Source organism: Chelmon rostratus, chromosome 15, assembly GCF_017976325.1.
Source record: "Chelmon rostratus isolate fCheRos1 chromosome 15, fCheRos1.pri, whole genome shotgun sequence".
NCBI lineage: Eukaryota > Metazoa > Chordata > Actinopteri > Chaetodontiformes > Chaetodontidae > Chelmon > Chelmon rostratus.
Window position 1 is genome coordinate 13,844,195 of NC_055672.1, and position 15,118 is coordinate 13,859,312.

Consider the following 15,118-nt stretch of genomic DNA (forward strand, 5'->3'; position numbering starts at 1 on the left):
TTTCTGCCACTAAAGCATATCTGAAAGCAGCTAATTTAGGACTATAGTCAGTTTAATTCTGTGGTATGCTAAAAATGTTATCATTTGCTACCTATCACAAACCTAAACGCAGTGAAATAGTTAGGATTGTCATCTGATAAAGAATTACAAATTCAGTACATTAATATTGTGTTTTATATAAATTAAACTGCTCAAACCTTCAGTGTTAATCAGAGGGACACCAAAGTGATTAGAGGGAGACAAAACACACCCAAATTCAACTAACAACCCCAAGACAAACCAGAATCACATTTTGTCCATGGCAACAAACTAACTCAAGCGACATGATTTATTCCTTGAAAGTTTAAGTCAAAAATATATACATACATAAATTTCCAACAATGCAATTTTAGACAAAAAAGGCAGAAAATAAATCTGAAATAAAACCATTTCTCTTCAAGAAATATATCTACTGTGTGTGTGTGTTAAATACAGATTTAGCCAGTGACTATTCATCTTTTAAGAGGGGGGAAATTAACTGAAAAAAAAAGAAATCAGCCCACAGATCATACACTATAGCAGCAAACTGTATTGTGCTCTGGCTTGTGTGGTAGCAGAAAGTTTTAGGCAGAGCAAACCTGATGGGAATAAAAAGGTGCTATACAACCATGAGAAGTCGTTGCAGTTAGCGGATTTGTTCTTGGTTTGAATGTCCAAATAAAGGTTATGTGGAGAAAAAAATAGCCTTGTAAATTTTAGAGTCTACAGTTTCTCCTATCATGAGACTGGTAATGGGTGATTTTCTTTAAAATAGTCAGTGCTTAAACTGTTCACATCAGTCAAATTATCGGGTGTTAAAGGTAGAAGCTAAAAATCTATCTGTACCACATACAAAAACTGAATCTTGTGAAAAAAAAAACTTGGCATAGGCTGTCATAAAGCTGAAACAAGTGATTATAAATCATATGGCACCCACAGCGGGCACTGGTAAAAATGAATGTTTAGAAATGATATTTAAATATGACACAACAGATGTGGAAACCAGCCAAGACCTGACTAGCTGCAAACCATTGCACACCATGGGTAAATAGAACCACTACGTCATCTCAGGTTACAGTATAGTTCTGATATATAGCTTGAAGTTGTTCAGATAGCATAACAGCATGTAAACTCTGTTATCCAAAGCTTTTTGGAATAAGAAGTAGTGAAAGCCTATGTTGGGTCTATATATGAAAAAAGGGCAGACAGTGGGCAAGCATTGGGACAGAAATTCCCTTAAACTCCAGCCTAGTCTGCTGTTTGAACCACCTTAGCAGAATTTAGAGTTGCACATACAGATCTGCCTTTACACTAACACACGTGCGCACATACATACACACAAGCACCCACGCACGCTTGCAAGTATCTATTCGCACAGACAAACGTGTTAACAGGGGTCTTTTTTTCATCAGATGCCTCGAAGAAAGGAAAAAAAAAACAAAGAAAAAGATTATTTTTCACTTCACACTTCCAAAATGACTGAGAAACACCTTTGCCATTATTATTAGAGCATGTACAGAAAACCACTTACAAAAATAAAATACAATAAAAAAGCACAGGGAAAAAATAATTAGGATTTAAATGGTTTGATATAGAGAGCTTACTGTGCTGTCAACTATACAATTTACCCGTTTCTTAAAGGAGAATAGACTAACTGAAAAAAAGAAAAGAAAAGAAAAGCGCAGAGACATTGTGCCTGGAGGACAAGCAGAAATATTCACTGAATAGACATTTTGTTACAATTCCAGAAGAGCAGGAAAAGGCAGATAGTGCATAAAAGGTTCTCTTTTTCATTTCTTTCATTTTTTAACTTAAAATCAAGCTGCATTAAATACAGGCTGTTTGTACAGGACAATTGCACTTCACAAAAACAGAAATATACAAACACACACAAGGAAATGTGAATCAAATTAATTACAGCAAAAAATCTTACTACTTAAGCTGATTATTTAACAAAAAGAAAGTAGACCTTGTGGACTTGTTATGGATTACTTTAGAGGAGAGTATTAAGGTGGGTGAACATAAAGGGGAGACAAGACGGTGGGGATCCTGAACTCCAGAGTGGACTGGTGCTGCACTATTCCAGGTTTGTGTGCATGCAACGCCTCTTCCTCCTTCTCCTCCTCCTCCTTCTCCTCCTCCCATGAAATTCCCTTCTTAGAAACCAAAAGCTCAGAGTGACGGAGAGACAGACTGCTGAGCTGAGCTGCTGTGGGTCTTGAGAGGATGGTGGTTTGTAAACTCTATGCTGTGTTAGTGGTAGGAGGTTGTGTTACCACATGTCGTCTGTGGACGCAGAGTCCTTGATAAAAGAGAAGAGGAAGGAGAAACCCTTCAGACTCTGGCTCTACATCCACCAGATCTCTATCAAGAGCTGGACAGGTTTAAGCATGTATGACACAATCTGACAGACAACAAAATTCAGCCTGGAGTTGATAGAGATACTTGTCTATCAACACCATAATTCATCTGGAGGTCAAGTAATATGTCATTATTCTATCAAATGTACTTTTTATAAATGCGGCATTGATAACCTTCTCAAATATACAACATAACTACAAACCATCGCCATACAAAACACTTGTTACTCGCTGTCCTACATGACTGATCCTTGTCATGTAGAATGGTTTACTAAACACACACCTTATATGGTCTGAAGCTCCTAAAACAAAATTTTATGTTGTTTCAAAAATACAATAAAATGATACACCCTCTCAGTAGTGACCATATCATTTTAAACTGTACGTCAAACTGAATGTACTGAGCAAAAGTCATTTTAAATTCAGATAATTTATAATTCAGAATTCACACAATATACTGTGCAGCAAATATTTTGTTATGACACTGACGACTATATGGAAGCTCTAAATTATTCGCTATATGACACAATAATTGCTGCCTCATCACACAAATCAATCCATCCAAGTGAATATGGTCAATGGTCACTTAAAACAGACGCTGCTGGAATTTACTTTCATATGCTCTATATCCATATGTGATTGATTTGGCTCGAGATATGACGTATTCAAAAAGCAGAGCCCCTGACTCATGCCAGCTCTATGTCCCTAAACTAATATTCACGTATGAAAACAAAAATGTGCAAGTCAGTAAGCTGGGATGAGGCTGTAAAATACATGTGTAACATGGGTAGAAGTGGGTGATATGGCCGTCAAATAATCTCACAACATCTCAGGGTGTTTCTGCAATAATGATATTCTCGACAATAAAATAATGTCCTCTATATGCACTCGTTTTCAGCTCGACAAAATACGAAGTACTACTTGACAAAGACTCAGAAAAATTTTGCCCGCTTGATTTAGAACTAACAGTGGCTGCCAATCACGTACTCAACCGGGCGCATCTGCTTCAGGTGGTGAAATATGTTGGTTGTATTGTCCGCTTTTGTTGTTATGGTCTTCTTGCACTTCTTACGTATTAACATGGTCTGTTTTACATCTGATCTTTGGTAACCAAACCACTTCCACACGACTGAAGCCCCTTCCCTTTTTGATATAACTCATCCACCATGAAGCCAGAAGTCGCGTTATTTTTGCTTCCAGCCATGCTTGATGGGGTGTGTCAAGCAGTCGGCCATTAACATGGAAGAATTTAACATATTAAAAATTATACCAATATTCTTTTGAACGATTTGATATGGCACACCCCTAAACATGGGATACCAACCAACTGCTAACGCTGACTTGTATGTTACTTCATTCTTTACAAAATGGTCTGATCTATTTAAGGCCTCCTCTTTTTCAGGTTCAGGCTTATTTTAGGTTTGTAAGTAAGGAAGTTACAGTGTTGGGAAACTCTTATTGACAAACAATTTGTAACAGGAAGTGGCTATTACAGCAAAAGTTGGATACAAGTTTATGCATTTAGTTTAGTTTATGACTTGTTCAGACGGAGTAACACAAACTTTTCATGAGGAGTTTAGACATATACTTGACTTTAGACTTTAGTTTAATAGCTACACGCTAAGAGCTAAATCATATGCTCACAATGACTGCCATTATTCTCATAACTGCTGTTGTGTTAGCACTATCAGCAGGATAATCACTGACAATCACGTTTAACTGCCAATCCTAAGGATCAATACCAACGCCTATCCAGGCATATTTGAATGGACCGTCAAATACTCATCCATCACATCAATGTCTGTAATTCTTCCAGTTTAATTTACATCATATTAATAGTCTGAGCCTACCAACGTGATTTTTTAAATCAGTATTTGGAGGAAGTAGCTCATAAAAAATAGGGCAAAATTTAGTGGGGTACACCTGTTATTTGAATGAGCCAGCCCTCAGATGCTATGTATGCATTTATTTTTACTGAAGCAGCTTAGGCACAAAATTTTCTTTCAGGATGAGTTAAGTTCTATATTTAATAAGTCAAAAAAGAAGAAGAAACAACTGATTGAGACATCCCTACTGTTCACGCTTGCGGTGACATTACCTGGCAACAATGTGTGACCTGTGCAACCTGCTCACTCTACGTTACCCCTTACATACCGCGCCATACCTTTGCTTGTTTCCTGCTTTTATCTGTCCATACAAATAAAAACTACTGTCTCATGAGTCAACGCTTGAATTTAGACTCAAAACTGTAAAACCAACTTTCTTTCCAAATAGAAGCTTTATGGTTCCAATTGAGAACAGAGATGCAATAGAGGTGCATTTTCGCCTCGACTGTCGCTGTCACAAATCACTTGACCTTGCCAGGCAGTTGATCACTACATCGCGCTGCCCGCACTGAATATATAGCAGAGACACTAAAGCCGTTTTCTCATGTTAACTCCAGAAAATGTCCGCAAGAATCATGTCCAGACATTGTTCAGAGTTGTTCTTTCACACATATCGCACATTTGTCCTTGTCAGACGCTTCCTCACTGACTGGAAATGCTCTGTTTGGTTTAGGCGAGAGGTGGTGCCTGGGTAGAGCATGCAGGAGGAGGACTCATCCGTCATGATGACTTTGCGCTGACATCAATACTGTGTGTATTTGGACACATCCACAATATCAACAAAAGAGTGGAAAGCGATATACAGGCAAGCGAAATTGGTTCGAAGCCGGTGCAGGCCCACTCGCTCCCTGTGTAGCAGGGCAGCAGTGCATACACTGTCCCACTGTCAAAATTTGCCAAAAATTACATTCAAATACTCCTTGCATTATGTCTATAAGATGTCTTATATGAGAGACATATTGCTTGTAAATTATTTCAAATTCTAATTCTTCTAAGATCTAAATACACATTACAAAATAAACAACTAAAATAATGTCCTCTACGCTGTTGTTGAAATATGCACTCGTTTCACCTACATTATACTTTCAATCAATGAAAGTGACATTGTGTGCAGTTACGCAGGACTGATTAAAGATCCTATTTTTCTCTTTTTCTCTGTCAGAGCGTTTTTTAAGCTTTTTAAGTATTGAGTGGGAGCGCTGCAGCCAGTAGCCACAAAACAGACTGCTATGTAATCCCTCCGGACCTTTGCACACTGTCAATGTACATCCACCACCAGATTGTAATAATAAGTGTCTAACAATATTAAGGAAATGTTCCCTACAGAGATACCTTTTTGCTAAAGAGTAAGATCTCTTTGTTAAACCAGAAAAGGCTGTAATAAGGCTCTCGCCAAAGCCACCAGATTCCACTCATGGAAAGTGTTATTTTATTATAAATACACTTCATTCAAACACGACAAAACCAAAACCAAAGTCTTTTTCATGTTCCAACAATCACTACTAACTCTGGTTTGGTTGAGCTAAACTCGTAATTCATTCAGGAGAGGAAAGACAGAGAGGGAGGACATCAGAGAAGCAGCGGCGGAAACAACAGGTGGAGCCGGCATATTTTTACATCTAACTTGGGAGTTATTTTCACCGGACATTGCGACAGGAGAGACTTAAGTCGGATTTTAAACGATTTTTCTGGTAAAAACAAACACGGCGGTGCTGCTTTTCTTTTCTACAATCGAATATCAATTGTCACAATCAAATTTGATTGTTTTTACAATTCGAATAGAAATTAGAATTTAGAAAATCTGTTGACAGCCATAATTAAGTGTGAAGGCCTGTAGATACAGCTTAAGGGATGGCTCCCACTGTGGAAACAGCATTGCCAAATCTCTACACATTTCAAACATTGCACGGTATTTACTGTCACAGCACCCAATTTACAAATAATGCAAACAATTAAGAAACAAACATGTTTGTTTTCTCAATTTCCTAACAGAATTGTATTTTTTACTACTATGAAACTATTCATTTCAGTTTACTAAAAAAAGTCTCAATTTAATCCAATGTACCAAATTAGTAGTTTAAAGATCGAGTAGTAGAACACTGGACTTAAGTCGATGTGAGTTTTTTTTCTTACCAAACAAACATATTATCTATAGATGACTTTATGGATAAGATATATCGTTTGCTTATCACCAAATACTTTTGATTCGTTAAGTAAAACTAGTTTTCTTGTCTCTTGTACCGCTGTGGTTTTTATGGAAGGGAATTGTCATAATTATCACTAAGGCCTTCTGACTAATGTTTTCCCTTACGAACAATACGAATACGTACAAGCAAACCTGCCAACATGTGTTTAATGCATGTGTGAAGAGTTTTGTTAGAAAGCAGGATGATGCCACAGACATGTCATAAAAAGTGATAAGGGATGTCTCGAACCGGATTTCTCCCCAATTTCAAATTTCAATATTATTATTGCTGCTGTTAAGAAGAATTGCTCGTATGATCCAGTCCTGAGGTATGGTAGCCACAGCTCTATTATTGACCCTTCTTTGTTGTGGACCACCACATTTTTTTTTCCTTTTTTTTTTTTTTTACTAAAAGCCCACCAAAATTTAAGGAAATAGTACTGGCAGGCTTTGTAAAGTGTGATTATTTCTGGTGCAGACAGACCCATTACCCTCACAGAGGTAATGCAAAATTCCTATCACAGAGTCTCCAAGGTTATTCACAGATCACACACCAGGCAACAGAAAAAGTATTCAGCTAGGCTCACCTATTGCCACCTACCACTCAATGCAGTCACTGTGGTTATGACTACATCTTTTCTTACAGAGATTTAAGATACAAGGTGCACTTCTACACAATACTAGCCAGAATGCTTTACACCCTGTTAACAAACCACTCCAATTTTAATAAATACTGTAACCAAATATTTGCCCTTACTGACATATTTAACCCCTTGTCCTTCTTGAATTTTGTGGTGCAACAGCATGACTTCACAACGGGGTTTTATATATTGTTACAGATCTACAACTTTGTCATCATAAGTGCTCGCACCTGACAGTGAATATATTTTATACTTCATAAAAGGTGGTTGTCTATCCAACCTGGCGAATTAGGCAAGGAGGACAGATAGGGCCACTAGGATCATCAGAGGAACTTGAAGAAAAACAAGAGCAAGATGTTTGAGAAGAGAGCACGTCAAGACCGAGAGCACAAGGCAAAAAAGAGTCACAGAAGATCATGGAACTCTTCAGCCATACGTGCTATCAGACACAGTCCTGACAGTATCACACTGAGCGCTTGTGTTTATTGCAGCAGCAACAGGAATACTAGCAATGAATGGGGCCGAATTCAGACATACTCTTAAGGAGAGCCTGAAGGGAAAGACCTAACTGTCGGGGAATGTGCTTCAAAAATACAATCTCAGAACACTAGGGGTGTAACGGTACTGTCACCTCACAGCTAGGTACGATTCACAGAACTTTTATGAATAACGACTTAAAACTAACTGTAGAAAATGTCATTGCTCATTACTCCAAGCACAGTGAATAAGTTGATAGGCAATATGTGCATGTGCATATCATATTTTTAACTGTGCAGGTGCTGCCAAAGGTGGTTCAAATGACTACTCACCCAATAGATACAATACAGTAACAAATACTGCATAAGATTTCTGAGTCACTTTGAAAAAATCTGCGAGCATTTGTAATAAGCTAAATTCAGTTTCTCTTTGGATGCTTTTGTGTACACTGGTAGCAAATTTTGTTTTCAGGCTGCGCCACATAATACAGAGGAAGTCAAGGGGTCTGACGGTTCCTTAATTTCAGAGATAATTCAATGTGTGACAGTAATTTAAAAAGTCCATCTTTATACAAACATGCAATACTGAAACAAAGTCAAAATTTTTACTGTCAAGGACAAGACAACGAGTACAATTAAAGTGTAGCTGACGCAGCAAGCTTATGTGATAAAAATTTAACAGCACAATATCTGAGTGGACAAGGGCTTTGAGGTCTGTTTGTATACAAAGGAATGATGAGCAATGTCTCTCTTTAACCCAGTATGTGAGAGAATGTAGGTTTTCATTACATCCACACGAATACCAGACAATTTCATTTATTAGCTCTTTCCCATCTTGAAATCAGCTCATGTGGGACAAAACTGAGCCTTTTTGGCACAGGACCTGCAATGCGATTGTGGTTCTTTGTCAAAATTAAATGACATGCAACTGATGTTTAACTACAACTATTTAAGGGGGAAAAAATCAGACCATTTTCTGCCAGTGCCAGCTATACAGAAAAATTGAAGTGTTACAATATGATGCTTTGATCCATTTTTTCCCTTTTTTTGAGTCACATAAACTGGACAGAAGGCAAAGAGACATCTTGGACAAGTCATTATGTCATCGCAGAGTCAATCTGTATCGTTTTTTTCTCACTCATTTTAGAGTAAAATTCACTTGACAAGAATGTTTCCATGTTCCATCTAGTTGAAAACCAATGACATGCAAAAACGTGGTTAAAATTTGCTGGTCACACATCAAAAAGCATGCGTACTCCAAGCCGAGCAAACCTACAGGAAGTTAAAAGACAAGCTGGGATACTTACTGTGTCATCACTTCGGTACGGGTTGAGTTTGTTGTACATCGCTTCAATAACAGTTCGTCTGAAGGAAAGTAAAAGTACAACAATGTCAGATATTTTTGAACTAGAAAAATAAAAGACAAAAAAGATACCCAGTGATTTAACTATCAATCACTGTCAGAAAGACAAATTTATCATTATTTGAGGTTGTCATCAAATCTAACCACAAAGCTCACTCACTTGCTTGCCAGCTCTCCTCCAGGGGGGAGGTTAGGGATGGCCTCAGATGCTAACGTCCGCATAACATGGACCAAATCTGGGACACCTTCATCCCCCTGCTTTTTGATGATCTCTGTTGAAAAATGAAATGACATTGTTTTGAGCTGTTTCTTTTTTTTTTAATGTAAAATACAAATATACATACAATTAATGATAAATCTGATTGATATGAGCAATTGTGAAAATGTGTGTCTATGTGTAGAAGAACGTGAGGCAGAGAAATATTATCGCTGAAACCTCCCTTACTTAGGTTTAGACTGAAGCACAGAGGTTGGAACGAGGTTGGGTTTGAATTAATACCATTACTATCATTGATATTGCTCTTTAATGCAGTTTTTTTAGAGACACACACTCCTTCTCTGATGTAACAGAAAGAGACAATAAGATAGCGATCATTGTACACAAAAAGTTACTGCTACTTTTAATATACTATGTTTAACATTATGTTTTTCTCCATACACACACACATACACACAGCTAGAGTCTTGCATATCTACCCACCCTGGAAGAGTGCTCCCTCATCTGTTGCTTTACCTGAGGTTTTCTTCTTTCTTCCCCTGTTAATCATCTTTTTTTTTATTCTTCCTAATCTGAATGGAGGGTTAAAGGACATGGGGTCTCATATGCTGTAATGACTGTGAAGCCTTTGAAAGTTAAGTTGTGATTTTGGCCTACATAAAAAAAACTTTACTCAACTTTGCCTTCTGATAGTATGAAGGCTTGGTAGCGTAACACTGAAATGGAGTGATAACGATTTTTGAGACCTATGGCCAACAACTGTACCTACAGTAGGAAAATATTAACCAGAACAGGGTTTTATAGACACATACGTTTTCCTGGTTCTCATTGAGCAACATGTGTTATTTCCAGACATTTCTGGGTAAATGTAACTGATGGCTGTGAATGCCAGCAGAGTAGCCTTTTAGCTAAAAGCATTTTAAATGGAATCTTTGCACATTAGTAAGAACAAGTATACTTTGCCAGTGGCCCTACTACTGTGGAGACTGAATGTCTTAAAGTTAGTGTTTCAAACTTCCAGTATGACCATAATTCATGAACATAAACACTATAAAATGCTGATACAATATTGATATATACTGTGCATTAACCTAAGATGTTATGTGTGATCTAATTCAAATGCATTAGATGTTTACGAACCCTCAGTGGTCATGCATAATCACACAGATTACACTAACACTTGAATACCTAGATTACACTCAGTGAAGTGTTTTGGGTTTTTTTTTTTTATATATATAATTTTGTTCTCCCTAAGAAAAGCAGATGCGCTCTGACCATAAGTGAATCAAAGGAGAGCAACCGGGCTTTCCCTTGCTCAACACATAACTGTGGCATACAGACATGTACATCTGCCTTCCTCCATCAGCCTATGAGTTTATATGACTAACCTTATTTCAAATGAAATGGAATAAACAAGGAAAGCATGGGGTTTCCATTAAAAAAGGAAAAGTTCATAACCAAAGGAAAAAGGGATTATCACATCAATTCAGGCATCACTTTCGATGTTGGCCTCCTAATCCCATATATAATTTTTCTCCCCTACCTTCTACTCTTCCCTCCAGATATTTATCCAGCTCAGCCTCCCTTTTCACTGCTTCTGGAGATACCTTTGGAGCCCCTGGAAAGCAGATTAACACAACACTCATATTGTCCCGGCTTCCCTGAAAAATAAAGAAAAAAAACAGAAGTCAAGTTAGTCAACCATGATACCAAGAGACTAGTGTGTAACAATATGTCAATGTAGGCATCGTGGACATGCCATACCTTGTACAGGCAGGTGTCAACAATTTCATTGCTGACTCTTTCAAGATCATCCGTCACCTCTAGCCTTGACCTGACAAACTCACACAGTTCCTCATTGGCCATGACATCCCAGATGCCATCGCATGCTAGTATAATGAATTCATCTTCCACTTCACATCTCTCTATTGCATAAACTTCAGGCTCAGGAGATACAAGCTGCTCTGTCGGACCTTTTCCATGCACACACTTGTAGTCGAAGTCTCCCAAAGCCCGAGACACAGCTAGGGATCCATTAACTCGCTGGATCATGACTGAGCCACCGGCATTCTGGATCCTTTCCTTCTCCAAAGGGTTGCTGGGTTTGTGATCCTGTGTGAAGAAGTGCACAGCTCCGCCCCGGCTGAGGAGTCCCCGTGAGTCGCCACAGTTGATGAAGTAGATATGGCTTGGAGAAATCATGACTCCCACCGCAGTGGAGCCACTGCGGTCCACACCATGCTTCTTCTCGGAGATGGTTCGCATGTGTTCATCAATCTGCAAGAACCCTGTGCGGATCCCGTTCTTCACGCTCTCCACAGAGGCATCCTCCTGCAGAGCAGTCTGGAAGTCTGAATTGCTGGTGATGTGCTCCAGCAGGTGCTCACAGCAGTACTTGGCCACCTGAGAGCCAGCATGCCCATCATAAACAGCAAAGAATGACCACGGGTCAAGACCATGTGGCAGACCAATTACTGCTGTGTGTGCATCTTCCATCTCTACCCGCCAACCTTGCATGCTACTCAGCCCATACCTCAGGTTGTTACCCTCACCACGGGAATTGTATTTTTCCATCTTTGGTTTGTCCAGAAATGCACCCATTGTGTCCCTCTTATGACCTGTAACACAAATTAAAAGAAAGAAATCCATTAACAAGATATGGCAGAAATTTAGTGTTTTCTAATAACACAAAACAAATACAGCTAATAATTTTAGAACTTTGTAGCAATATTTAGTCTCTAATCAAGTTATTATGCAAAAGTATGTAGGAATAATCTGGATAATTTACACAAAGATATACATTCTGTATACTGAAACAGAATGAAACAACTTTCTGTGTTAATTTGGTTAAAACAGACAGTCCATATTCCATCCATTTCTGGCAAGAGATTAGCATCTTGGAGCTGAGTTCAGGCCCCTGGTGCAATCTAAAAATAGTGGACCCTTGTACACATTTTAGCTACATATTAGGAACCCTGCTGGTGTGGATCAGATTGAAACGCCCTTAAACCACTGTCTGATCAAGTTTTACATTAAATGTAAAGGGTTGACTTAAGTTACTTAGCGCTACTTGTATCATGAATACACCATCGGGCAGCATCTCTCTGACCTTCGCAATCCATAACACTTCACAATACCAGCTATTCGGAGTATTATTAGTTGAAGCCATCGTTACATGCCTGCAGAGCTAACGTTAGCTAACCGACTTACCAGTTACTCGATAACCACCACAGAACAATTACAGGAGACCTAACAAATCAAATATGAATGCTAACGTTAAGGTAAGCTAATTTACATAATAAACCTGCTCAGTAAAGATATCTTTTGCTGTTCGATTAATGGAAAAAGTTAGCTCTGTAGCAAGTCCAGACCACAACCCAAATAAACAAACAGCCTTGCCTAGTTGCGGGCCTTGACCCTTGTCCCTCACAGCTAACTTTGACAGGCCTCTCTCTGCCATGGTTTGCTAACGTTATGTTGAGGCAAGGAGAGCCCTCGGCCTTGCTAAGGTATTAACGCTAAATGCTAACATAGCTAGAATAGCTAACTACCCGACGTTCCTCAACAGCTGCTAGCTTAAGAGTTAACATTTTAAGACTTACCAAATATCCAAAATACCGGTTGACAGCAACGACAGTGACAAGGGCTGACTGGCCGCAGTTCGCACCAGAGAGGTACACCGACGAAACTGGATGGTTTGCAGCGGTTTAGCTAGGCTAGCTAGCCAGTTAGCTAGCAATGAGCAATCGTCACTCAAGACTCAGTGCATATAAATTCTTTTTAAGTGCGGAGGTCCCTCTTTGCGTACGCCCGTGATGCATTACATCATCTCAGCTGGCGATCTAAAGTATATTCTCACAGATTTTCTTGGGAATTTGTGGGCCGGAGCTTTGTGTGGCCAAGCCAGGGGGAAGCTGAAACGTCTGTCCCAGCCTCTCCACTAGACAGCTTGACAGCTTGCTAGCTAACGTTAGCTTCTGAGGAGCATAGAGCAAGCCCTCAGGAACGGCGCTGGGCTGTGAAGCGATTTTGGCGTAGTGGCTGCACTGGGTAATTACAACTTCCGCTAATGCAGTAGCACTGTTCTCAGGGTGCCTCAGAGGGGTTAAACAAGGATGGTCTTATTTATTCTGGCTGGAGAAATGTTGGCAGTTCCTCTTCGGAAATTGTCAAACTGAATGTTTTTGATAGTCACAAGCCAACACCACCATCTTCTTAAAAAAATGTTTTCTAAAGCATCAGGATTATCATTTAATTGCAATTAATGTGTATTAATGGCCATACATGATTGCAAACTCATAGCCTACCTGCAAACTGTCCTTATTTCATAAACAGGTAGTGTTTCAAAATCGTTTCAAAATTGGATATCTGCAAAGAGCTTTCAACTGCTCACATTAGAATATAATGATATTAAAATTTGGAGTTATAATAGAGTATAACAAAATGGAAATGATTTATGTCAGCCTGACTATTATGGCTAAACAATTTATCTACAGATGTAGCTGTTCTTAGTCTTTATGGAGTTAGGTTTGAAAATCAAACAAGCCTTGGATATTAACAAAAACATACCCTACTGTACACATACTGATTTCTGATTTGATCCTGACCCTCTTATTTATTTATTTATTTTCCCTAATTGTGTTGCTTTGTGCTCAGTCTGTGGTTTGTGTTGCTTTTGCTTTCTCATCAGCTTGATAATGGCCAGACTTTGAGTGTATATTACTTACAAAAAAACATATTTTCGGCACAGATCTATGTGCTCAGTGAGTAATGCAGGTCTACTCAATACATCCATGGCGCAGAGCCACAGAAACAGGATGCTGCAGGTTGCATACTTGAAAACACGACTTCATCCCTGAAGAGTTGTGGCTGCTTAGGCAACACAGAGGGCATGTGTACAAGACCATGAGGTCCACCAAATCTGATGTATAGCCTGCACATCTTGTCACACATGGATTAAATGTAGCCCTGGTAAAAACATCTTGAGTAGGCTATGCTCCTGTGATTAGGCAGAGTTTGCACCTGAGATTCAAGAATTCGAAGGTGTTTGTCACATTCAAGTAATATGTGTACTGTGATGTGATGGGGATGCTCCTAAATTTGTGCTGAAAGAATAGTGCGCAAAATAAGAATTAGAAAAAAGAATGCCAAAGGATAAAAACTCAAGATAAAAAAAACTTTAATAAAACTGTACATATGTCATAAGTTCAAATATGCAATGTGCAGGGCAGTGCAAAGGATTCAGTAAAGACTATGGCAGACAAGACCAAGGATATACAGAGAAATATGAAAGGATCAGATGAATAAAGATATTGAATTCCAGCTGCCAGTACAGTTTTGATTTCTCATTCATTTGTTTGTTGTTGATCATAGCAAGAATTTTGAAGAATTCTGAGGTCTTAAGGCCAAGATTACTTATTCTTTGATCAGATATGTCCTGATTGAAACTATATAACTTTTCTAACTTTACAGGATTTATTTTTTCAGGCAAAGCTATCAATTTAACAAGGACATGTGAAGCAGTGTAATATACGTTGTAGATTGGAAAAAGACGGGTCAGAACATGTTTATATTCCCCAAACGATGGTATTGCATTGGAACCAATATCGACACTCTGCCCTAGTTCTTCAGTATCTATTTAAAGCCTTAAACTGGTCAAACTTAAGTATATCAAATCTAAATATACTGGAATCCATTTATGAATCAACCACCAAGATTATATTGCTAATTCAGAATTAAAACTCTTCTTGGTTGCTAAACTCTCAGATTCCCATAGACAAGACATGACTTAAGTGTCCTCATTGATATATGCTACCAAGCGATGTCAGATAATAAACATGTTATCGTTCTGCAGCGTTCAGAATTTGAGGAGTAATCTGCAAGCCTATGCTTCATGAGCTGTGTATTAATGTAAAAAGATGCACAGTCTTTTTCAACAACAAAGGCACAACACAGGAGTCTGTAACCTTGAT

The 15,118-nt window shown here is 38.6% G+C and overlaps 1 protein-coding gene across 1 annotated transcript; it reads right to left on the reverse strand.

Annotated features, from left to right (window-relative positions):
• Positions 1–310: 310 nt before the first annotated feature.
• ppm1aa (protein phosphatase, Mg2+/Mn2+ dependent, 1Aa) lies at positions 311–13,116 on the reverse strand. The gene is made up of 6 exons (XM_041953425.1): positions 12,749–13,116; positions 10,911–11,764; positions 10,690–10,807; positions 9,090–9,201; positions 8,874–8,931; positions 311–2,320 (listed from the first exon to the last, which is right to left on the reverse strand). The coding sequence occupies exons 2-6, from the start codon at positions 11,745–11,747 to the stop codon at positions 2,291–2,293; spliced, it is 1,155 nt and encodes a 384-aa protein (XP_041809359.1). The 5' UTR covers positions 11,748–11,764; positions 12,749–13,116; the 3' UTR covers positions 311–2,290.
• Positions 13,117–15,118: the final 2,002 nt, after the last annotated feature.